Here is a 25,592-nt window from a genome sequence, read left to right on the forward strand (position 1 = left end):
TGGAGCAGGGGCCGCCGAGTGCCACACCGGCTGCTGACGCTCAAGATGACTGGCTGGTTCCAGTATGTGGCTGCGATAGGAGCTGCTTCCTCCAAAGGAAAGGAGGAGGTGGAAGGAATCATTGTGATCCAGTGTTCCAGTCAGAAGGGCTGCATGCTGAGCCCAGCCCTGCTCAGCACTGAGAAAACTCCACAGTCTGTTTGGCAGTGGTGGAGGCTGGGAGACACTTCCTGAAGATCAACATCTCCCCAGAGGCTCCTGGACATTCATGGGAGGGGGCTGCTGCTGCTGCTTCAGCACTGTGTTGGCACAGCCATGGGATATTTATGTGCCTCCACAGCCTGGCAACTAGCCAGCCAGTCCTTTTTTATTTTTTCCTTCACGGAAACACCCGTGGAAGGGAAACGAGATGCTCCAACCGTTTCTTTCAGCAGATTCTAGTACAGACAATGAAGAGAAGTTTTCAGGAGTGATCTTGCCTTTATAGGTGCTTACTGCCTTGAAAGGTGTATTATCTAGCAGGTACAAGTATCCTCTAGTTCCAGAACAAACCAATGAAAATTACACTGCTGTAAGCAACTGAAGGGCTGATGGGGGAAGGCAGAGAGTGGATGGGCTCCTCCTTGAATGGTGGCTGTGTCTTCAGTGTTCCAATTGGTGTGAATCCCTCTGGAGGCCACCAGTAGATGGACAGTGTTGCTGATGTATCAGTAACTGAACTCCTCCAAATTTATGACAGTTCACTGTCATATTATCCTTCGCTCTGCTGGAACAGAACATTGCTCTGAGGGAGCGGCTTCCTGACCATCTGGTAGGTGGCCACTCTGTGACCCACTTAGATGCTCTTGATGTACATCTCTTAGAAGATCTTGAGAGTGCAGGTGTGGGTGACAAGAGATGTACAGACTGAGACATGGTGTCCCTAGCAGAAGGATGAATGGTGATACAGAAAATGGTGAGTAGAAATAAATGGTGACTGGCTTTTAGGAAGGGGAGAACCATTGTGCTTGTTAGTGGGGGTAGGAAGCCTTCTACCCCCTCTAGTGGTTCAAGGAGACTGTGTGAGGTGTAGGAAGAAAAGGCTGAGCTTTTGCTTTTTTCATCCATTTGGGAGTCTTAGTCGGCAGTTACTGAAGAAGATGGCACTGGGATACTACTATCAGAGCTAAGAAACCGAGTCAAACAAGTTCTGTCATGGCCTCCTCAGTGCTGCCTCAGGGCAACCCTCAAGGGCTTTATATCTTGGATGAAAGCACTATAAGCCCAGCATGTAACAATCACTGGTAGTTCCAGATTTCTTTGGGGGACCTGAACAGGGTACTACCCCCTCTATTTCGAAGAACAGGCTGTTGGCTGGCTTTTTTCCTCTGTACTTGCTCTGTGAAGGAGCAACAGCCTTTTGTGTTAATGTATCTGCCCAGTAATAAACCTGTTATTTTCTTTTCATCTTCAGCAATATTGCTCCTATCTCAGCCAGAGCCTGAATGTTTTCTGACCGGGAAGTGGATGTTAACTTCCCTTTAATCACATGAGTAACATACCCTAAATGCTCTGTTGGCGGGAATTGTGGGCACCCGGACTGTGAATTTGTTCAGATCAAGAAGCAACAGGCAGATGGGCTGGGTGGATCTCTCATCCTGTTTCCACAGCATCTGTGCAGTGTCACAGGGATGAGGTGGTGGAAGATTTTTCTCACTGTTTTTTGCCACCTGGCAAAGGTAAAGGTGGTAAGAACCCTTGACCTGGATGACAGAAAGCAGGAATATAAGCCAGAGTCATAAAGCTTGTAAGTGAACTCCAAAGACCTGTCACATATGTGACTGCATATGCAGGACTGAAGGCCAAGGTGTGTCATGGATAAATGCACACCGTGACCACCAGAGTTGATCACAAACCATTTGCCATCAGCAGGAGATGAGGATCTGTTTTCCAGGGAGAAAACTCACATTGGCCAAGAGCACACCTGCTGCTCTATTTTAGAGCATTTGACAAAATAAACAAGTTTAAACAACAAGCAAAGCATGTGTTTCCTTCTCTCCAGAGCAGGAAGAGGGGGAACCTTTGGTTCTGTTAAACAGATAAGCACAATATACAGGCTGGATATTTTTGGAGATGTGGCCAGCCTAAAGAAAAGGATCCCTGCAGTGGTAATTGTTTGCTCCCACAGTACATTTTAGGTAGTGCCAGTGGGCTCCTGGCATGTTCAGGAAAGTTGAAGATTCTGACGCAGCCTTGCTCATGATAGATGACAGAAGCTGGAAGGATTAAAATAGCCTCAGAACAAACTGCTCTTAATCTTTAAAACAAGCAGACATAAGGATGCCGTGACCTATTCCTGCAGGAACAGGCTCTCTGCTGGATGGCTCTCAGGCAAACTATGAACCTAAGCAGAGAAGAAACAGAGTATGTGAAAAAGTGGGAGCCTACGAACAGTCTTAGGCAGGGTGCTGTTAGCCACAAAGGTCTGAGTATTCCTCAAATTGTCTCATCCAAAGTTCTACCCCTCATCAGCCTGCTGCCCCGCCCCCATTTGAAGGTTTAGCAGCCGTACTTGCTTATAGTGTAATATTTTCATTTTAAGTGTAAGAAGGATATATATATTCCAAGGCCTTGAGTCACCTTAATTAAAACTCAGCTCCATTTCTGATACTTAATAAATTCTTGGTACTTCAATTAGGAAAACAAAAAAACATCAAAGGATCATCTTCCTGATATCTGAATATACTGTAAAACTTTTGGTTTGATCACTTTTTCAAGGCAAGAACAACGTATTTGTTTCAAACTTTAAATGGAACACAGCAAAAACTTTCACTGGTAACCACTTAGCTCTTGATCTAAATGCCTGAACAGGAATTAGAGAAGTATGGGAATTAGTCTACTAAGTTGGAGAAAATCTTTCGCTTGGGAGCTCATTACAACTGCATTCACACAGTACTTCATTGTTACCTGGGTTGCTTACACCAGAAACAACAAACGTGCTTCCTCCAGGCCTTAAAAAAAAAACAACCTACCAAAAGCCAGACTCAGTGACAGGAGATGACCTTTCCTTTGCAGCACCCGAGGACTTGGGTCTGTGTGACACACACAGAATAGCCTGGAAGCCTGCAAAATGCAGTGAGGGCCAACACCTCTCCAAAATCACTGCCTGAGTAAAGACCTAAATTATGAGTTTGGGATGTAACAAGCTGTAATTGCCTCTGCTGTCACCGTCAAAAGAGTTCCTGAGTTTTGAGCCTGTTGCAGCTGTCGATGGCTGAGGCAAGACCTTTGCTTCAGTGAGAGGCACTGAAGAGCAGAGTCAATCTGCTCACGTGCATCTCTGGCAGTGGGGTTGGCAATTAACCTTGGATTGCCACGTTTCACCCTGTTGCCTCAACAGGGACTTTCCTTCCTGAAGGACCTGGAGGACACACGGTGGGTGCCCTTGCGCAAGTGTCCCGAGTGTGCGCTCCTGCCGGAGGAGGCTGGCACACACCTTTTCCCAAGAGTATCACCACTCCAAGGAACAGGAAGAGACAAGGTGTGGAGAAGCTACGGGGGCCATAAACGCATTTCTTTATTTTGCTGGTGTTGTAGGCTGCTTTAAGGAAGGATTTTACTAACTTCAGGGATAAAAACTAAGTGTGCTTGTCAGTCACTGTGCAGTGACCAACTGACGTAACTGTCAGTAAAAGGAACAGGATTTTAACAGCTCTACAGTTTCAAGCTGCTGTACTTCATTCTCTCCCTTCTCATGGCTCATTCAGAGGGCTGAAAATAAGCATCTTCAAAATCACTATTTCTCTTCCTTTCTAGTAACTGCCTGGTAAGTTTTAATTTAAGGAATATTCTGAACATCCAGAAAGCAAAAACTATCACATGTCATTAGCAGCAACACTTAGAGATCAAGTCTGAAAATAAAATACAGAGGCTTAGTATTTATTTCCACCAACAACTCAGATTTCAGAAATTAGCAGTAAGGGATGAGCAACAATACAGCTCACTAATTTTTAAAAAACAGTTATGTAATTGTCTTCAAATGTTAAAATTACTTCTATAAAGTTGCTGCAATTTTTATTTTCTTATCCATGTATCCTAATTTATGACAACTAATAGCTTTGAGATTTTTTTTTTATCCAATCCCTCACCTTTTTCAATGTGATAACCCATCAGTCACTTTCAATTCACTTTCCACAGCTGGCAGGGAAGCAGCCTAGCCAGCACTTTCAGGAATTATGCGAGACATTTTCCCCTGCATGTTTAGCCATAAGCATTCTTCCCTCTCCTGTTGCAGGCCCCTCCTTTCACACCGAGTCCTGCTCACAGCTTCCTTGTCTTATATCTCCACCCTTTCCTATTCAGCAAAGGCCCCGACTTTTAGTTAGCTCAATTCCACCTCAAGTTTTAGTACGGCCTGAAGCTCAAACATGTTGGCCAGGCTGCCTCTGCATATTGCCTCTTTCCCCATTTTTCTGTCAACATCTGGCAGGCTCATTTTACATTCTGCACAGTGAAGCAGAACTATTACATTGGTTATCTACACAATGCAAATACATCTAGCATTTCACAGTTACTGGCCAGAATTGCTAATACTGTAGTTAAGCTGCTATTGAGCTAATATCCTTAAATGCAGTAACTTAAACCAACACCAATTAACACCAGAGAGGATTAAATGCTGCAGTTTTCCCCAGATTTTTTGATTTACACAGTATCATAATGCTTATCTTTTCTCCTAATCAGTCACAGTACTTGTGTGTTTTGAAGGATGCCATGATGCACGTGCTCCCTCCTTTCCCATCAGCACAGAACACCATTCTCTTCTTTCTCTACTACTGCTCTTTGCCAAAGAGTAAATTTTCATCCCTGTGCTTTTGTTGCCTAAACTCCCCCAAGCTGAACTATGACCTCACAGCCAAAAGACCCCCTGCTTAGGTTGCACTTTCTTTTCTCATGTCAGATAGGAGAGAACTCAACCATGTATTAAAACAGGAGCTTGCTAAGACCTGCTTCACGGCTCGCTCAGTTTCCCACTGCTGCTCTAAGGGCTTTATGAGGCAACACCTCCCATCCCAAAGGGAAGGAGCCTCCCTCCCCCTTGGCCCCCTGCCCAGCACAGACCCAGGGGAAACACTTTCCTGAATTAGCTACCAATTCACTTCTGAGTTCAGATTTTGCAGTGAGGACAGGAAGTGTTTCATTGCACTAACTGAAGTCTTCTGAACACTTTATATAAAATACTGGAATTAATGTCCTCAATAAAATGTATCTTTATTTTTTCCTCCAGAAGAAACAGGAGGAATAGACGGAGGAAAAAAGAATTAGATTTCGCAGGTTTGTTTTCTTCTTGTATGAGGCCAATCCACAGAGGGTAAAAGTTTAATTTTTTCAGTGTAAATAGCATGTTTGCTTAGTGCTCTTGCATATATTTTCCAAATAAATAAGTAGAGTAATACTGCTGTTTACATCTGGAGTCTCAAACCTTCCCCCACCAACCTGAGTCAGCAACAGATCACAAACTCTCTCAGATTAAGTGCAGAATGGGGGGAAAGGACCATTTTTGCTCAGTGAATGCCTTTAGATCAAAAAATTCTTACAGTATTATAGGCTATAAATCATTTTATGAAAAAATAAATACAGTGTGTCAATCCTGCAGACAGAAGCAAGCAAGGAACATGATGTCATCACTCATCTTTTTAACAATATTCAATTAGACCTAAAACTGTATTTCCAAATAAGATGGTTTCCTTGAAATTACAGTCATATTCCTTTTAACCATAAAATGTACAGTGAAATAGTTAAGCAGAACACGCCTTTAAAAAAAACCATAAGAACAAACTACTGACCATTGGTACTTACAAATAATGTAAATAATTATTCCACAACTGTAGGGATTGTCTTAAATAGCAAGATTTTCAATCAAGTAAAAAAATTACTTATTTACATAATTTAGATTGCTTCTGAATTTTATTCAGATTTTATTCTTAGTTTCATACAGACAGAACAAACATGGAAATCCTTCAACTTCACAGTGTGTATAAGTTATCTGGTTATCCTGCAGCTGAAATCTTACAAAGGCCGCTGATCTCACCCATCTTGCACAAGCAAAGCCTTCGTCTACTGTTTAAATACTTGTGTTTTACTAACAGCACTGTTAACAGTAGCACTGAAGATACACTTACTGAACAGCTGATGAAAATATTTTCCTGTATTTAAATGAGATGTAATTACAGCTGTGCTAAAATGAACCACTCTGTTTACAATGGAAGTTAAAAGCAGTCCCAAATCACTGCCATTAATCCTCTCTGTAACAGAACACATCAGTTCCCAGATGTTTCACAGGAAGTCATTCCTAACTATGTGCACAGTCACACACATACATTCATACAGACATGAAACAAAGCAAGGCTTGTACAGACTTAAAAGATTCACTATGAATTTCTTGCTCAGATTTGCCAGGAAAACCATGATTTGTCAGTTTTAGACACCTCACATGTTTACAAGGCAGACTGACATCTTTGGACCACCTTCTCCCAAAGCTGTATTAGACCACAACTCCTCCACAGCAGCCTATGAATCGCTTCTTTCATTGCCAGTTTGGGTTTTTTCTGGATCAAGATAACTGCCTTCAAACAACATTCTGTTTTTCATTCCTTCTTTAAGCATTCTTTGCCGGATCCTTTGTTGAGCCAAATTGTACCTGCAGTAAAACCTGGGGGGGGGGGGGGGGGTGAAAAGAAAACATGATTCCCTGCCTTATATGAGTCACAGTATCAAATCAGACTTATTCAGCCAGTTGAAACGTTGTAGTCACATATAAAAATGCTAGTAAAATTCAGCATGCTGCCTTTGGAATTAGGACAGAAGGACGGGGTATGCAAAGGAGAAAAAGAAAGAATTAAGAAAAATGGAAATAACTGGGTGGCTTGAGCTCTTAGGATTCAAGAAACAATAGCAAGTTTTTAAAAAATATATGAACATAAAAATTCACTCACATTGAACTGCTTCCCTTTAAAAAGAGAAATATCTTGGGGAGAAAGAAGAGGATGCTTTGCTAGGTAAGTTTTTTGATGGAGTTTCAAAAGCAGTGTGAAATACTGTTTCTGAAAACAAACATGGGGATCATGTGGTACAGTTCAGCCAACACATGTCTGTTAAAACTGAAGAAGCATTTTACATACCAGTATCCTAACATTGTGGAAATAAAGCCACCAACTGCAAAGTCACAAGATCTTCTAACTCTACCTAAAAAAAAAAAAAACAAAAATCCTCCAAAAAGTTAGAGGAAAAAAAGCCTTGGATCACTGCCCATTATTAATAACACTTAACAGCAAATAGGAATTTTTTCTCTTGCAAATAAATATATAACCAGAAGGAATAAGTACTTACTAGTTGCTAAAAAATGTCCAAGACCCACAACTAAAGACCCCAGGGAGCCATAGAGCACAGATTCTCGTGCACATGGGACACTTTGAACATCAAGAAATCCCAAGAGTTTAAAGGACTGTAAGACACAACAAAAAACACACCATAAACTTAAAAAAATCACTTTTGTAGAAGTCTATGATGCCAACTCCATTCTAAAACTGACTTGTTACTTTAGTAGTCAAATAGACTGTATTTCCAAATACAGTTGAGGATTTACTGCTGAGGAAAAGTGAACAACAAGCACAGCTGTATCAGGAATGGTTTTGGAAGAATTAACTACTAACTTATGCAACATAATTTTCTACAAACCTGTTGATCCATCCTTTCTACCGAATATTATAAAATGACTACTTAATTTTCCCCCTTTACATTCCCCAAAAAAGGAAGGGAGAAAACCCTTAAGAATGCAGGATTTTTGTTACATCACAACACACAAATAAGGTTACAATCAAGTACACAGTTAGTTATGCCATGTCATTTTAGTGTATGAAAAGGCAAATGTGCTTTAAAAAAAAGTGAAATTACTAGAGAATGAGCATATAATAGAGAACCTTGTACTGAACAGCGAATGAAAATGTTTATAAACCAGTAAATTTTAACCTAACCCTATGGACAGACAGGGGCTGGGCACAGAAATTCTTCTATACATAACGAGTAATTTTCTTAATTAACCTACTGGTAAAAAAAAAATCAAACTACTACATATGCTGTCTCCTATCTATAAACTGACCTTTTATTTCACTCAAATGGCAATTACATGTGGCATTCACAAAGTCAACTGTGAACTGAAAAGTATGGTTTTCATTTCAGAGACGCCTACTCTGGCTTCTGCATGTAATTTCTATTTCCCACCTGACAAACATCCTTGCAAATGCAGGCTCGCACCACAAGCAGGAGTGAGAAACTGCATTGAAAAAAAGAAGCCTAAAGATGATATGAATCAGGGTCAAGGTGGCTGCACCACAGTAACATCTGAATATCTTTCTGCTATCATTCTTTTGTCAGTGATGGTGCAAGAATACATCTTCGTTCTGTTGTGTTTAAATCCTTAGAGCATTAAGTGCCGTGTGTGCAACTGTATCTAAATTCATCAAAGATGAATGGTTTATTTTTTTAAAGGTATTCTGTGTCAAAGTGGATTTTAAAGATGGAGAACTACAATCAACTGTTCGTGGAGGGCTGACATCTCTGAGACAAGTCATCACAAAACTGTGGTAATAGGGATGACAAGCATCTGACAACAGCCGGATTTGTATGCAAGTATGGTAGTTTTATCCACGTTCCCTGTGGAAAACTATCAGCTGTTTCCACATAATCCCTATGTACACGCCAGACAGAAAGGATGTGGTCTGTTGGTCGAATCTCCTAAACAGCAATTTCAAGTACTCTCACATGGAAGAAGTCACTGGATATGCTGCTGTTGTTGGCCAAGGAGGTATCCCTGCTACATCCGAGCAGCATGATGCACTCTTTTAAAATAGCATTTCACCTGTTGCCGAACTGGAAATCATTTGTTACGCCTCTAACCACTGTAATCACCGGCGTTAAGGAGGTTCGAGTGTCACGATGGCGTTTCGCCCACAGAGAGAAACTCCCACGGGGGGGGTCCGGGGGAAAACAAACACATACAACCCCTCACCCCACCGACTCGGCCCTACAGAGCCTCAGTTCTGCCATGGGTTTCCGTGTATTGTTCCCTAATTATTTCCCCTGGAGATAAAACAGCGGGTGTGAGGGTCACGGCTGCTCTGCGACAACCTCCCATGTCCCCAGCGCGGGACTCCCGCGGAGACACGGGTGCCCGCGCAGCCCTTCCTCATTCTCCTTCTCCTCATCCTCCTCCTCCTCCTTCTCGCCCCTCTCCGCCCCCCCTCTCCATTACCTTCCTCGGCTCAGAGTCGCCCTCGCCCGCCATGACGCGGCAGCGCCTTCCCGCCCGCACCAGCGAGCCGGGGCCGCGCCCGCGTGGAGAGCGGCACCAAGGAGCGGCCGCTCCGCCCGCCCCGTCTCTATGGCGCCCGCGGAAGGGGCGGGGGCGGCCGCGCCGGCGCCATTTTAGGTCCCGGCGCCGAGAGAGATTCCAGCGAAAACCCTTTGTTCGGCGAAATGGGTCACGGAGCGGGGGGCGCGCGCGCGGGCACGCGGGCGGGAGGCGGAGCGCCGGGCTCATCCCGCCCCTCTCCTCCTCTTTCCTTCCCGCTCCCTCCCGCTCCAGGCGCGCGCCTCCGTAGGGCGCGGGCGAGCGGAGATTGTGTGTAGCGCCTGGATCCTGGCTCCCGATTCTTGGCTGCCGGCGGGCACCCGGGGCTACAGGAGACTGTGCTCGGGTGTACCACAAATGCTGGAAGAGAGGCCCTGCCGGAGTCCGGCTGAGCCGCGTTGTTAAAAGCCAAAAGAGAAATCACAGGGGTGGGGGACGTAAACACGCTCAGTGGGTAGCACCTAGTGGGAGAAGGAGGTGATGGGATCCCTCGCGGGGTGTAGGTAGCCTGAAGGATGCGGGGATACACCCCCCAAAGGCAGATAGGGGAGAGTTGATTATCCGTCTCCGCAACTCAGAGTGCTGGAAAGGGACGATGGCCTGTGCGGCTGAGAGAAAAGTACCCCAGTGGCAGCGGGAAGCGGAAAGTGGAGGAAGAGTTGTTTGAAGAGAAAGTGCTGTGGAAAATGGCCTCTTGTGAGGCCATGTACATCTACTTCAAGCAAAACCCCAGTGGGTTCGGAAGGGGTGAAATCTGTGTTAAATCACTTGAACATGGTGGAAATTACCTCTTAGGTATGTAATTGTATCTGCAGTAAGGATGTGAAGAGGTAAATAGAAACAAGTGACTTAGGACAGAGTTACAGTTCTGCAAGATACTGTAAAAATACATTTTGCCACAAGAAAACAAGTCTCTACATGCCAAGAAGTGAATTCCAGGGTAGGTTCAATTTAAGATCTTTTCCATCTTAGCGATGAAGTATTACAAGGATGAGAGATGTGTAATATTGCTCTTTGATTTCAAAAATAGTGTGTCTTGACCTAGGAGGCATGAGATGTCTTCAGACCTTGTTAAATATTATTATGTATTTGGGGATTTTTAATCCTATGCTAAATAAAACAGTCTTTTTCACACGCTGAAATTTATGTCAATTTGAATTTTATCTCATTACTTACATGTTTGCAGGATTTTGGAAACAATGTACTTTCACACATAATCAATTTTCATGTATCACTAGCTGAAAAGTGCTACTGTACATTTGCATGAGCTATTTTAAATCCCAGATGGATTAGAAACAAGTCTCAATCCTTCCCAACAGTCCCAATCTAGCACTGTTTTGTCATCTTTGTAGATTTTGCAGGCAGTGCTCTGAATTCACGAAACACACTGATTCAATACATTTACTATCCATTTTAAAAAGATCAGTAGGAGTCACTTGAATTGTTAGTAGCTTGGCCTGTTTAAAGCTAATGTATATTATGTGTGTAGTGCTGCAAACACAGGACATTTGCAGTAGTATGTGAAAAACAAATTATTGGCATAATCTCTCATTGGAAAAGTCTGTAATGCCTGGATTTATCTTAGTTGGTTTAAAAATTAAGCAGTGACAAACATTGAGGAACATAACAAGGAATCGCAAGAACGTGTTGGTATGTCTGAGATTAACAAGGCCACAGTGGTGAGAAACAGACACTGCTTTTACTGCTGATGAGGTGACCTGGCCTGCAGCAGTTCATATTTTGAAGGAAAAGAGTGGAAGGATGTTTTTTTCTTTGAAAGAGGAAATTGGTTTTAGCATTAAGGTGCTGGAGAGCAGAGAACACAAACAGAGCATCTTCTGACTGATAGTCAAGAATAGGCTAGGAAGTGTGTGGCTTTCCCTGTATGTTATGTATCCCTTTTCCAAGAATTCAAATCACACAAATTACACTAAAATATCCATTGCCAATAAACATATTCAATTTTCTCCCTCTCTTTTTGGTATTCAGTCAGTACTCTGCTTTACTGCTGCACCTCACAATTCTGCTTCACCTGATTCAGAAGCCGCTCTAAAATTAATAACTATTGCCCTTTGTGGAGTTAGAAGTACACAGAGGGCTGCTTGTCAGTGCTTGGGGTCAGTGAAGATGCTGGAGCTGGAGCCTCCTTAGCTTAAGAGCAGAGGGACCACGGATAGGACACTTTGGGATAGCCTGAAGCATGCAGCCATCATTCCCTTGTGTCCCTAGGGGCCTGAGATGTCTGCGTGTGCGGAGGGCAGGGGCTGGTGTCCTCTGGCACATGAGGAGGGCAGGGGTCTTGAAGTGCGGGCCTCATACTTCTGCTGCTTTTACCCTGATGTCCACTGGAGACTCTGGAAATAGGATGTTCTTTTCACATCCTGGATTCAAATAAAAGTGCGGATAGATAGTTCTAGCTAGCTGAAATGCAGGTTTTAGTCCGTAAGTTGATAAAGCAGGATGAGGTTGTGGGGGCATGTTGCATTTAGAGGGTGATAGCACAGGGAATGTGAGAGCTGCTGGATATGCCTGCTGCCTTGCCAACGTGACTTGCTGCAAGGGCTGGACCAGCCTTGGCTTAAGACTTTGGTACACCTGGTCCAGCAAAGGCATATCCCAACATTGTACCTGCCAGTGTGCCTACAGGGACAGTGGTTGAGCAGGAGCCCTGCATGGCTTCCTCCACTAACAGGGACCTGTGCTGTTTCTGGAAGCTGGGCATCTTGTATATGCAAATTTGGAATTGTCGCCTTGGCTTTCTGAACCTAAAAGACACAATAGATATACAAAAATATTCTTCTTTCTCCTCTTGGAGCTGGATACCCTTGGCAAAACCTGCCTATACATGCTCAATTCTATCAATCATAGGACGCTGATTGCCACTTGCTCTCCGCAGTTTGAACTTTTCCTATATTTATGCAGTTCTTATTTTTATTTGCAGTGATCAATAAAGTGTAGCATCCTTAGCTGTATGCCTGTCCATCCTGAAATTGACAGCTTGGGAATGGTTTGGATGGGTCTTTGACTCCAGTCTTTGTTCTGTCACCCTTCACGCCTGTGTTTAAAGGTTGGGCCAGGCAAAACACTTGTCAGTCCAGCAGCAGGAAAGAGACCACGGTGTACAGGACATGAAGCAGCTGACAGAAACCTGGCTCGCTGACTTCACCAGTGCTTATTTCCTTCATCACACAGAAAACTTTATTGAGATGTCTGAACCTACATACTAGTAGGTATGTATCTTGTCACTTCTGAAACAACTTTGGGCTACACTCCCAAGGAGGAGGAAGCCATCAGGCAAATGTGGAATTTCCTACCTTTAGCACCTCTTGGTCATGTAAGTTATTCCTATACCATAAGCTGTTTATGTAGCCTTGTGGAAAAGCAAGTACATGCAAAAGCTGTGACAGCCTGTCCTAAGAAATACATTTATTAGGTTGGGGATAATAACCACATTTAGGTTGATGGCCACCACAGACCTTTCAGATAACTAACCTTCATGGTGAATTCAGCATCTCCTGAGGGCTGCTCTGCCTGGGTAGTTTGCAAAGGTCCTCCTGGTCTGTCTGTAGCAGTTGTTAATGACCAGTGAAGGCTGCTCTGTCTGTTGGTATCCATAGATATCCTTTCAGCTCCACATGCAATTTAAACTGTTCTGAGAGGGACTGCTGACACCAGATGTAGTCCAGGCCTTCCTCTTCTTTGCTGTGAATCCTGTCTTCTCTTTTGTACCACCAGCCCTGCTGCCTGAGAAGCTGAAAGTTAACACTACACAAAAAGCTTCTTCCTGGCCATGGTGAGGGGAGAAACAGGTTTGTTGGGGTTTTTTTTTGAGAGCAAGTGCGAGTTTAGATCAAGTGCCTCAAGAAATTGCTCTGTTGAAGATGTTTCTTAAGTAGCAGGCCATCGGTAGTTGAGGCACGCCTCAAGGCAAATTTTGGAGATGTCCAGTGGGACTTTTTATCTGTCTTCATAGTCACCCTGAAGCTACTTAAATACCGGTCAAGAGTAGCTTGTGCTGACCACGTGCCATTTTGTAAACCTTGAAAGCAAGGAGTACTTTGCAGCCCAGAAAGCCAACTGTGTCCCGGACTGTATCAAGCCGCATGGTTGAGTTCTAATCTACTCTGGTCTCTTGAGACCCCACTCTGGGATCCTCAGCACAGGGAAGATAGAGGCCTGTTGGAGGGGGCCCAAAGGAGGGCCATGAAGATGATCAGAGGTCTGGAGCACCTCTTCTGTGGAGACAGGCTGAGAGAGCTGGGGTTACTCAGCTGGTAGGAGAGAAGGCTCTGAGGATATCTTATAGCACCTTCCAGTACTTAGAGGGAGCCTACAAGAGAGCTGGAGGGGAATTTTTTAGCAGGGCCTGTTGCAATAGGACAAAGGGTAATGGCTTTAGACTGAATGAGGGTACATTTAGATTGGATATTAGGAAGAAATTCTTCACTCTAAGAGTGGTGAGACACTGGAACAGGTTGCTCAGAGAGTTGGTAATTGCCCCATTCCTAGAAACATTCAGCATCAGATTGGGTGAGGCTCTGAGCAACCTGATCTAGTTGAAGATGACCCTGCTTATTGTGGGGGAGTGGATTAGATGATCTTTAGAATTCCCTTCCAACGCAAAGTACTCTATGATTCTGTGTGTCTGTGGTTGTTTTGTGGGGGTAAATGGTTATTATGATGGCTGCAGAGATACTGTGCAGTAGGTTGTGTCAGAGTAACCACCCGTGTGGGGACAGGGCAGGCACAAGGAGTGTGAGCTGGCTGCTGTTGCCAAGGCAGTCATCAACCACACTCATGCAATTGAATTAAAAAAATTACTTTTTTTCCCCCAAGTATTAATGTTAATGCAAATTACATTTCAACTGCATGGCAGTTTTATTCCGGATTGGTTTCACTGATTGTTTCTGTAGGTTGACTTTGCCTAACTTATTCCTATCTGCCTGTACAGATGATCTTTTCATCTGCAACACATAAGAGATTTTAATTCAATGTATTCCTCTGAAAGCTAAGGAAACAAGGGCAGGCTCCTAATAGCTTTATTTTTTTTCTGCCAGATCTCCTAATCTGTTGATGTTATTTAGGCACTTGATTCATAAAGGAAGAGGGATTTATATTATAAAAGAAGACTTATATAAAACGTGGGGGTTATAATTGAGTTATACAGTTAGATGTAGAGCTACATTTAAAATTTCCTGACTTATTAGTATCAACTGGACTTAAGGATGATTCTGACTAAAAATAGAACAGAGTTTTTCTTAGATAACCCTTTTTTTTCATATAATGTAAATTACTTTGTCTATAAGGCATGTCTTGAATGCATTAGTGGCAAATACTGATGGACACTTAAGTTTTCTTGTATTTCACTATAATCCACTTCAAGCAGATGATGGTACTATTTATTTCTGGCATTTTTGGTCCTTTTTTTTAAGTTGCAACTTTGTAAGATACGGAACTTTTCTTTTGAAACTGAAGACGTTAGGAGATTTATACCGTTTCTGAAACAAATTTGAATAATGAGCTAGTAACCATAGGGTCATAGAAACAGGAGTGGAAGGGACTCCCTTTTTGCCTCAGAGCTATTTTCCTTAGGCCTGATTTGTTCCTAACATGTTCATCTAATTTTCCTTTTAAACCTCCCCTTCCATTTCACATCTTAATTTTTCAAAATACAGTAGCTGTCCTGAGGTTTCTATCATGAACAGTGTGGAGGGGATTTATTATGAACTCTGCACCTCATGTTCCATGTCTGTCATATGAATGCGTCAGGCTTAATCTTTATTAACTCCCGAGGCAAAACTGGAGACTAGAGTTAGCAAGATATTTGTATGATAAGTGTTTCTTTTGGGACATGGTTTCCAAGAATTCATAACAAACTGGAGAGGGTTGCACCACTAAGAAATTTATTTAGAAATAAGGTGTTTAAATAGCACAACAAAATTAGAAAATTCATAGTGAAAAAATATATTGAAGGTTATTAAATGCTCAGGCACCCTCTCAGACATAAGAATTCCCTTGGCACAAGTCACTGGAGGCTGCAGGGGTGTTCTGAGGAGATATCAGAAGGTGTGTTTCTCCTATTATTACACTTTTCTCTATATATCCAACACTAGATAAATTAACTTTCTTGCATTACTGGCTGCAGTTCTTGCATTTTTGCCAAGATTAGGCTAAAGCCCAGTGAAGGGAAAAAACCTTCTCATTGCTTTAATGTACTATAGTCTGGACAACTGGTTCATTTGTAACACAGACAGTGACATAATACAATGATATCACTGAACTGAAGGGTAAGAGAGGAAAGAAATGGTGTGCCAGGAGCCACTTCGGTAATGTTTTGTATGCAATGTGCTGTCCAAGAAGGTGTATAATTAGCAGCACAGAGGGAGAGAGGAGTCACATTCAAGGAGCAGAGCATGTCAAAGTAGACACTCAAACCAGACAGCTGGAGAGGATGTTCAGAAGCCATGCCTTGTATCAACTTGAAAAAATTATGATGCATCAGGTAGATCTCATTATATTTTGTTTGGGGGTTTTTTCAATTTTTTTTCCTCTCTTTTTTTTTTTCTCTTTGGAAAGTGGGGGAGGGTAAGGAGTTTGTAGGTTTGATTTTAATTTTGTAATCAGGTTTAAAGTGGATTTCACTGACTTATTTCCACCTCACATGATCTGGCAACAGACTGTCCGCTAGTACCCTGCCAGATGCAAGGTGTTTTGTTGCACTGGAAGTTATAGTATAGTCCTGAGACAGCCACTGTCCAAAATACATGGAAATATTCAGAGAAGTCAGCCTATGTTGCTTCATTGTGCTACAAAGGCTGGTTTCAGTCTGCTAGGGCAGGATCTCCTACACAAAATAGCACACCTTTGGCAAGGGGTAAAGGAAAATAATTTGCTCATGGCTTCAGAAGGATCTCACAAGAAACAGGCAGTCTGCAAGGCTGAGATTTGAGAGTTCAAAGTCAAACACAATGTATTATTTCCAAACAGTTGTTCCAGATTTGCAGGCACCTAAAGTCCCGCTGTGGTGTCCAGATTCCCTGGCAAGAATTCAAGGTTTTTCTCGTTCATGACAGGAATGACTTCATGTCTTGCACACTGAGAGTGTTAGTTTAGCATATAAATATTTCTGTACCTGGTGTGGTTTCTGCTGCTTTTTGAGAAGAAGCAGAGATTAAAAATACCTCATATCTCGTTGCTTAATGTTTTTGGATCCAGTATTTTTCACTCTTTTCCTGATGCCTCACTGTGACCTGGCCTGAAGGTTGAGTCAGTCTGTTGGTGACTGGCTACCAAGGGCTACAACCTTCTGTCATATTTTGATTTTGGAGGATCCTCATTTCCTGCCTAAAGAATTGGGTGCTGGGCTAAAATCACATCTATGCATTAACTCTATAGAACACCTGATGCAAGACAGCCAAGCAGAATTTGGCGGGAGGGAGGGTACGTGTAGTGCAGAAGCTGAATTCTGAGGTTTTGGAAAATAGTAGGACAACTGGAGCTTTTTGGGTTGCTGGGGGAATTGTTCCTGAGTAGACCAGGAGGATTTGTGAGCATCCTCTGCACTGAACTCTTGATGTCCCCCTCCATGTGCCCAGTGGTGCTGCTTGGGAACCCTTCAGAAGTCTCCCTAGTGCAGAGCCTGCTGCTGTTGTCCTGACCAGTGAGACAGCTAGCGGCTCCCTAAATTTTTTTTGAGTTTCAGACCTCCTGAACATGGGCATCTGTTCAGTGGCCACTGAACTGTGCAGAAGGGTTTCTTTCTTTACACTAATGGTTTTATTTTCCCACACACTTTCCCATGCTGGTAGTTCTATTTTCTCAGTATGTCTGACTTGCGCCTTCTCAGTACCTCTGCAGGAACAAGTGCAGAAGCTAAACACATGCTTAATTGCCTCACTTATAAACTGTTTAAAATTCTTAGATAGCTGGATATAATAGATGTCTGATAGATTGTTTTTTCTGGTCTGCTAAAGCTAAAATAAGCCTAACGTCGGTCAGAGGTGGCTGGTGAGTTATTCTTCCAGTCCTGGGGAAGTCTGTGTTGTCAAGAATTTTCAACAACAAGCGTCACAAAATCTGGTGCTTCAGAGAGGGGACATTTCTCAGGTGAGGAAAGGAAAGGAGTGCTTATTGTGATGAATGGTCCTTCAGAGCACTAACTTGGGCTTACAATAGCATAATTCTGAATAATAGCGTCCGTTCCATCCAATTCCCTCTTCATTCTTGTGCTTGTGAACAAGAAGTACACTCCTGTAGTTTATGGTTTCCTTTTTACATTTTTTTTGTCTCCTATGTGGGTATTTCAAACTCATGACTCAAGGTGATCATTGCAAGACAGCAGTTTTTCTTAAATCCCCCATCTTTTTCAAATGCTTGTAATAAGTACTAAAAGACTAATGCTGTTCAGACTTCTGGTTTTTTGCTTTTTTTCCCCCCAACTTAACTACAGGCAAGCCTCAGATTTGGAACATATTAGAGGTTTCTTCAAAATCTTATCTATAACTGGCATAATTAGTTGCTCAGACAAGTCATGGCGAAAGACCAATCCCTAAGAAGAACCTCAGGCATTACACTGTTATTTTTAAGTCAAATCATGGAATGGTCCCCAAACCTTCACCATTTCACTTATTAGGTTTTTCTTCAAAAAATGTAAAGCTGCTGTGCAGTCAGAGGAATAGAATTAAAGCACTTTGATTTTATTTAAACCTCAGTAACCATCAGCTCCTTAGTTACTAGGGGTGTGTCTGCTAACAACAATGCTAAGAACCTGTCACTGTGTGACTGTGATTTCAGATACAGAGCTAAGACAGGTAATTAACAAAATCGTGCGGACTTCAGTTGAGAAAAGTGCTAATATGATCCACAAATGTGCTGCTTTTTCACTTAATTTCACATTCCTAGACAATTTTAGTCTGTAGTTACGAAGAATGGCATATGGATTGATTATAGCTAATTTCTAAAGGCCCATCAGATAAAAGTTTTCCGGAATCTGCAAATTTATGTAAGTGTTGGTTAAATCTAATTTTCTCATAATTAAACCAGCTCAGTTTCTGGAAAGTTTCTAGAATCCATTTAACACACATTCCCTGATATTTTACCAGAACAATAACCTCATAAAATCTTAAAGCTTACTGATAACTTCAAATTTATTGAGGTTGTTAGTATAACTTTTGTGAAAAAACAGGTTGGAGGGAAACTTAATAAAAGCACTGCAAGCAACAGCCACAGATGGGAAAATTTATAAAGGTTAGAGAGGCAGGAGGTGGAGCTGATGGCTCCTGCCCCGGAAAGTTTGAAGGAATCTTCTCAGCAAGGAAACTTCCTCCTTCTCCTCCATGATCAATAGCTTTCTGCCTCTGCCCCATTTCAGCTCTCAGGAGAGATTACCTATCCTTGCACTGACAGCTTCATGACCACACATACCCCATGCTCCCTCCCCGTAGGATCCTGATAGGCCTTTTGTCCCACAGACTTTGCCTTCTGCAGGAAAAAGCACCAAGGTATGCAGGTATTTTCACCCTGGGAGAGTTCTGGATACCTGTTCATCCAGGGTCAGGAGAGGCCATCAGCAACCCTTGGGCCATGTTCTCTGCCCCCTTCCAGGTCCCCCAAAGAATACAAATACTAGTAAAGTGTGCAGCTCTAGGCAGAGATCAGATGTATAGTTACAGAAGTGGGTCAGTGAAAGTGTCCAAACACCACAAAGACTTCTTGGTACCGCTGTACCATTCCCACTCTATGCCAGCTGTGCCAAGCCCCTCTTACAGATCTTGTCATTGATCTTCCATGGTTAGAAGATAGCACACCTAGTCCAGGCTTAGTTGATAGTTCAGAAATACTCAGTTTTACTACCTTTTTCAAAGACTCTTCCTGCTTCAGAAACTTTTACAACCACATTCGAAATTCCCCAGGCTGCTTGCCAGCAGTTACTGACCAAGGAATTCCCATCAGAGGGAAAATTCTCCTAGTTCCTGGAAGTGAAGTTCTCATATACATATTGCCCTTAGACAGAGAAACTGAATGCATGAGTCAGTTTTAAAAAACCAAAATGCCTGTATTGTTTTATCAGTCATCAGGATATACAGACTTCATCTGTGTCATTTGCTCAACTTGCTGCAGCAGTTCTGGGTGTGTATCTGCCAGCCCTGGTTTCTTCTCCCATTGCTGAGGATACTCAAGTCTCACTTCTATAGGACAGTGTCTGCACAACACTATCAGTGAGCTGAAAGAGTACTTTGGTGTTGTGAGAGAATATTGATTTGGGAGAGAGTTCAGTTATTAGTGTGAAATATTATATTTGTCAAATTCTCAGTTAACAAGTTGTACAAGTTGCTCTTTACAAGGCTGATGTGTGATTTTCCCATACTTCCCATGCTGCTATGGGAACCAGTTTTGAAACTCAGAGTCTCCACTCCAATCACAACTGTGGGTCAGGCAAATTCTAGTCTGAAAACTGGTTTGAAAGTTCATGTGTTTGGCTGAACAGAGGCAAGAAAGACCAGCTGAACAATCTGGGAGTCAGACATGAGCATTCATTTCCTGATCTGAGGGTTTGACTATCTCAGTGGCAACTAAAGGCTTTGAGAGCAAACAGGGATGTATGGATTGGTACCCCGAAGCTGGCAGGGTTGCTGTCTCTGCGGGGATGAGGCACCCAGTGTGCTGAGCTGGGCTGACCATGCGCTGCTGTTCTCCACTTTTCTTCACATCCTGTTCAAGGCTGTTTTATTAGACTAGAAAAACAGCTAAGTCTGACAACACAACTCTCTAAACTACATTGTAAGACATAATGAAAGGGATTCCGAAAACACATCCATCCTTTACTCAGTGGGCCCTTAGAAGGCAGATAGATACAAGGCTTTCCTCTACAGTTTCCTTGAGTCCCTCTAGTTTTCAGTCTAGGCTCCTGCCTTGACTTCTCAACATCGCCTTACCTTCTGACCAAGCTTCCTCCTTAGATCCTTGGTTTGATACAAAACCTGGCTTCTCTGGTTGCTGTCCAAAACCTTGTAGTGGGTTGGTTTCTTCAACTTTTAGGCCGTCCTTAGCAATGGGGTCAGGAATCTAAGGAAGTATTCCATATCATTCCTTTCCGTAACACAATATATAAAAAGGCGCAGATAAGAGAGTCCGCTCTCTTCTCTCTTCCGGTGGCTGAAGACGACAGGTCCCTCTCGCAGACAGTTTTGCTTGTATAGGCCAAAGCCTGCCTGCTCCAGCCTGCCATTATCTCCAGTCTCTCCGGGAGGTGTGGGGGGAGTTGGCTGCTGCCTTGCACAGCTCTGCTGGCCCGCTCAGGGAAGTATTTAATTCGGTTTTATATTTATTCATTCATTAGCTGTCTATTAACAGGTATATTTGGGAGATATTTGTTTTTAGGTTTCTTTTTATCCCTGCTTTCCCCCTCCCTTTTCCCTTTTTCCCCCTCGGGAGCTCCCTGTTGTGTATAATATATTCAAATTGTATATGTAACTGTAAATATATGTTATATATATATATATTTGATATAATCCCATTTCGTTCAAACTTCTTTCAGGTTTTTTTCCCTGTGGTTCGTTTGGTTTTTTTTCTCGCTTGAGGAGAGCAGGAGGGGGGAGGAGACAGCTTGGACTTGGCGGGAGAGCCAGGCCAAACTGATACAAACCTTTATGGGACCTATGGGATCTACCTCATGACTCTGTTCTGATCCTAACCATTTAGACAACAACCTGGCACTATGCTTTTCCTAGAAGCTTATAAGTGCTAAGCCATGGCTGGACCAGCTGGATCACGAAGCCATGCACTTTGCAAGCTCATCAGGAAAACAACTGATCTGTTCCACCAGGGAACATGCCCACGTGGGTGAGTAGTGTTCAGAGGAGGTGGAGTGCTTTGACACAAATTGCTCATCCAGGAAGAAAGGTAGTAGGCTGGAAAGCTGATTCCCTCACATTACCCTCTGCTCTCCCTGGCAAGGCTCCAAAGAACATCTGAGCCTCTTCTGACATGAGCTGGGAGGAAGGTTGAGAAGGAAATCTGGGAAAGGCTACATGACAGAGAGCTCAATCCTGCAAATCCTGTCTGTGCCAAACAGGTTCCTTTCATGTATATGTGCTTTGTTATTCCCATAACAGATTTAAATCAGCTGGAAAAGTACCTTATGTACTAAACCAAGAGGGACCCAATGCCAGCGTGTAGGCAACTGAACAGTGCCCTGACAGTCCAGCAGCTTGAGTCTGAAGAATGCAAGCACAGCTCCTCTCTCTACATTTAATCACTGTCTTTTACATTATTCTTTTGCATTATTCTTTTGCTGTCCTCTTCTATGGAGTGACCTTTATGCTATTTTAAACACTTTATTGGTAGGCTAAGCTTACATGTAAAATTGAGTCTGTGGTGCCTGTTCATGCTGTGTATCTTCAAATGCTGCAGTTACCAGCATTTGTGAGCTACACGCTTCTTCCATAAAATACCACACCTGTCTTCTGAGGGGCTTGTTCCTCCTTTGATGCACTACAGACCATCAAGTTCTGCTTCAAAATTAAGAGGCATCTGATTGCTTATTTGTCTTACTGTGAAGTTCTTTATGTCTTCGGTTACGTGGCTACAGTACTTAGTGTTAATACTCCCCAGTATTAACACTGCATAAGAAGATGCAACACTCCACAACACAGTACACATTGCTCCCAGGATTTCTAATTTTACATCCTCAGTTTTTGTAGAGTCTCTCTGAGGCAGTCTCTCCAGAAATGGAGTCATGGGTAACCTGGCATTGTCATTTTTAGTGGATTTTGCAGCAGAGATGCAGAAAAATATTCACAGTAAGGTACCAGGATCATGTGGCTCTCCCTGCACCGAGGAACATGGAGACTTTTCAACAACAAACACTTGTTGGTTAGTGCTATGATCAGCTGTCATTTGCAGGACTTGAACAAAAATATTTGATGTCTGATTTCGCTGCCTTCAGCATTTCTGTATTATTGACAACATTTTTGTAAAATGTTGGGTCAGCTCCTAGAAACATCAAAATTCATGCTTGAAGTGAATTCCACCCTGTTGTCACCTGTTTCCAGATGTTTTCTGTGATTTGCCTGATTAGTATCCACTAGGAAGGCTGTCCTCCTGCTGAAGGTATTACCTGCAGGTGCAAGCACTGCATTACGTTGAGCAGGCACAAGGGGGTCTGTTCTGCCACCTTCCACAGGAGATGCGAGTTGCTGTTGTGGTGGAGAGCACAGCTTGTCTTCACACCACCAGTCCTGAGCATCAACCCCAGGCCTCCGCCACACTGCCTAACTTGGGCTGTGGTGTTTCTCTTGTTAGGTTAAATGCCTCTTTATATTTTCATGGACTCCTTCCAAAGGAAACTTGATTGAGTAATTAATAATATGGAGGGAGAGTTAAGCTTTTTAAGTTCTGCGTGTTTTTCTGCCAATTATTCCATCAAAGACTGGCTCGCTTTGTTGCTACAGAGCTTCTCAGTGAGGCATGACCTTGGTTTATTCAATAATACATGTATTTCTGAGAGCAACTTACATAAGTTGGCCTATCCAAACTTTGTCTTCATACAAGACTGATTTTTAACCATTCAGTGGCCATGTCAAATATGAAAGCAAACACTGAACAAAGTGTTCCCTGCTCAGTATCTGGGTAAGAGGGATGGGCAGCCTCACAGTGGCTGCACTTGTCTCTAAGCCACCATTGCTGCCTTTACTGTTTCCACTGAAGGTGCTGAAGCACAGTCTCCTTGCAGCCTCTTGGACATCTCGCCACGTGCTGCATCTGCTGGCTTGGCCTTTGCAGGGCAAACAATAGATTTCAGCCTTCAGAGATGGCAGTAGTGCTGCCTCTTGTGCTGGCGTGAGCTGTTCCCAACAGCAGGGAGCTAGTGGGATCTGGAAGTTTCTGTTTTTTCCTTCTCCACCTCCTCCTCCTCCTCCTGCCTAGGATTTGGGGCTGCATGGGCTCTCAGTGGCACAGGGCAGAAGGTGCATTCACTGCCAGCAGGTTGTCTCCAGGGTACCTGCAACTCCTCTGAAACCGCTTTTACACCACGTGCAGGGCAAGTCCCTCTGCACTCGTTACAGCAAAGCAAATCTGTGAGCTTTAAATCTCAGAAGTAATTTCCATAACATCATTTCTGCAGCAGCTGGTTTCCATGGAAACCAAGAAACGACTGGCAGCGTGTATAGTAAAGAAGACAGCTGACCTGATTGTCCTTCCCTGGCCCCTGTGGCCGGGCTTCCCTCCGTTTGCACGGGCACATCCGTTGCTCATTGCCGTGAGGTGTACAAGACCAGGTGCAAAGGCTTCAGCTTGTTGCACCAGCAGCAGCCTGAATGCAGATGGGCTGCTGCCCATCCTCCTCATCCCACCTCATCCTGCCTCTCAGGGCAGCTTGTCCTGTAACCAGGGGAGGAGGACAGAGGGAGGAAGGGTCTGTAGATGTCTTCACACACCCTCGCACCCCTGTATCATTCCCAGGCCCCAGCAGTGACGGAAGGACTCATGGTTAGCTTTGAACATGCATGTGCCCCTTCCTTTTTGGACCTCAACATATTTTGTTGACCTATTTATTCCACTGCTTCTAGAATATTCCTATAGGTTAACTTGTAAAAGATGTATATTTTTGATTATCAGCCCTATATGCATGGCACCTAATTTATAAATATTCTTGGAATTCTTCCTAACTACTACCAGAAATATCTGCTTTCCAGGCGAAGGTTCCATTACCTGTGGTGTTCCTTAAGGAGCCACAAACCTATGTCACACTCTTCAATAACTACCAGTTTTGTCTGTGTGTTTGGGCAGAGAGAGGGAACTTGTCTGACCCAGGCTCAGTTGCAGCTTTTGGTTGTTTTGTTTCTTCAAACACTGCAGGCACCAGCATGGAGTATATTACTTAAAAACATTTTAATTTTAAAAGCAGCTTTTGCCCTTGGCCTGGAAAGTCACTTAAAACTAGAACAATTGTGTTGAGGCAGCTTCTGAAGTGAGTAAAGTGATGCCGTGGGGAGGGAGGAACCAAGACGGAACCCTTGAAATCCTTTGCTGTGTCTCTGGGAGCCCATCCTGCTCATCTGAGTGGCTCAGTGCTGTGTGGCACTGGCCTGGTTCCCTTTGCAGGGCATGCTCTGTGTCCCCTGCAGCACCCCAATAGCAGCAACCTTGCAGACAATGTGTCCTGTGGCTCTTGTCCCGAAAGCAAGTTGCTGTTGCCATTGGGAAAGGAGCACCAAGAGAGCTTATGTGGGCTTCTCAGACAGGAGGGCAAAGGTTTCCTTATTCCAAGGTCATCATGGAAGAATGATGTCAACAGAACAGGCTTCCACAGTTGAAAAACTACAAGAGCTGTTGATAGAGTACTTTGGCCTCACCAGCTGCCAATGGATATGGAGTTTCTAATGTTTTTCACAGACTGGCTTCTCAAAGTCAAGGCAGCAGTCACCAGAAGTGCGCTTTTAGGGTGAGGGTTCTTTCCTATAAAACTGAAATATTAAAATATTTGAAGGTGATCAGCTGAAAAGTAACCTACTGCAGCACTTTCCTCCTGTTTGCAGACATGGCTTAAAGACAACTGTTGTCCTGGGCCAGAAAATCACCTCAGAGCCTGTGAGGAGGGAGCGAGCTTTTCCACACTACCAGGAATACGCTGCAAAGGCTGCCTCTGGTGGACATTAAACAAGAGCCCATTTCTGGGGGGGGGGTTGCTGCTGCTTCAAGACATTCTCAGTAAACCTCTCCAGAAGATATGGAGGAAGTAGTATAGATTTGCTCATGACACAGTCAGGGAAGTTTATGACCAGTAGTGTTACCTGAGTAACCCTAAAAAAAGCAGATCCTCAGAGACCATTTCAGAAGTTCAACATTTGTGGACAGAGTGAGGGAGAAAAAGATGACTGTCAGAAGCTAATTGCTCCAGATGTACTATACATATAGGTCATGTTACAGGCCAGGACTGGGAAGATGCATAGTCTAGCTCTGAATGAATTCCCATTTGTACTTAGTTTAATTATGCAGTATTAGTTTATTATCAATAAATAATGACATGCTAGTATAAAAGCCTTTTTTCCCCCCTAATTTGAAGACAATCTCAGCAATATTAGCACTAATGATTACATCTTTGAAGCTCAATGCAACCTGGAGAGGTGCTAGAGGCTGCCTTTCTTTCTGAAGGATGCATTGCAGGTTCCCATGCCATGCTCATCCATACTCTCCAAAAGCACGG

General features: G+C 43.3%; 1 protein-coding gene and 1 long non-coding RNA gene across 4 annotated transcripts; one reads left to right on the forward strand and one right to left on the reverse strand.

Annotated features, from left to right (window-relative positions):
• Positions 1-5,924: 5,924 nt before the first annotated feature.
• LOC116783717 (cytochrome c oxidase assembly protein COX20, mitochondrial) lies at positions 5,925-9,517 on the reverse strand. Of its 2 annotated transcripts, none has more exons than XM_032681487.1 (4): positions 9,287-9,517; positions 7,366-7,480; positions 7,158-7,245; positions 5,925-6,688 (listed from the first exon to the last, which is right to left on the reverse strand). In XM_032681487.1, exons 1-4 carry the CDS (start codon positions 9,317-9,319, stop codon positions 6,547-6,549), a joined length of 378 nt encoding a protein of 125 aa, XP_032537378.1. In that variant the 5' UTR covers positions 9,320-9,517; the 3' UTR covers positions 5,925-6,546. The 2 variants fall into 2 exon arrangements, with proteins under 2 accessions (XP_032537378.1, XP_032537379.1); XM_032681488.1 differs by having other exon boundaries at positions 7,158-7,221; positions 9,287-9,502.
• Positions 9,518-20,432: 10,915 nt separating this feature from the next.
• Positions 20,433-25,592, forward strand: LOC116783719. 2 transcript variants are annotated; one of them, XR_004355803.1, is made up of 3 exons: positions 20,433-20,552; positions 21,086-21,226; positions 24,925-25,592. It is a non-coding gene; the product is annotated as an uncharacterized LOC116783719 (long non-coding RNA). The 2 variants fall into 2 exon arrangements; XR_004355802.1 differs by lacking the exon at positions 24,925-25,592 and adding an exon at positions 21,499-21,806 and having other exon boundaries at positions 21,086-21,286.

Source organism: Chiroxiphia lanceolata, chromosome 3, assembly GCF_009829145.1.
Source record: "Chiroxiphia lanceolata isolate bChiLan1 chromosome 3, bChiLan1.pri, whole genome shotgun sequence".
NCBI lineage: Eukaryota > Metazoa > Chordata > Aves > Passeriformes > Pipridae > Chiroxiphia > Chiroxiphia lanceolata.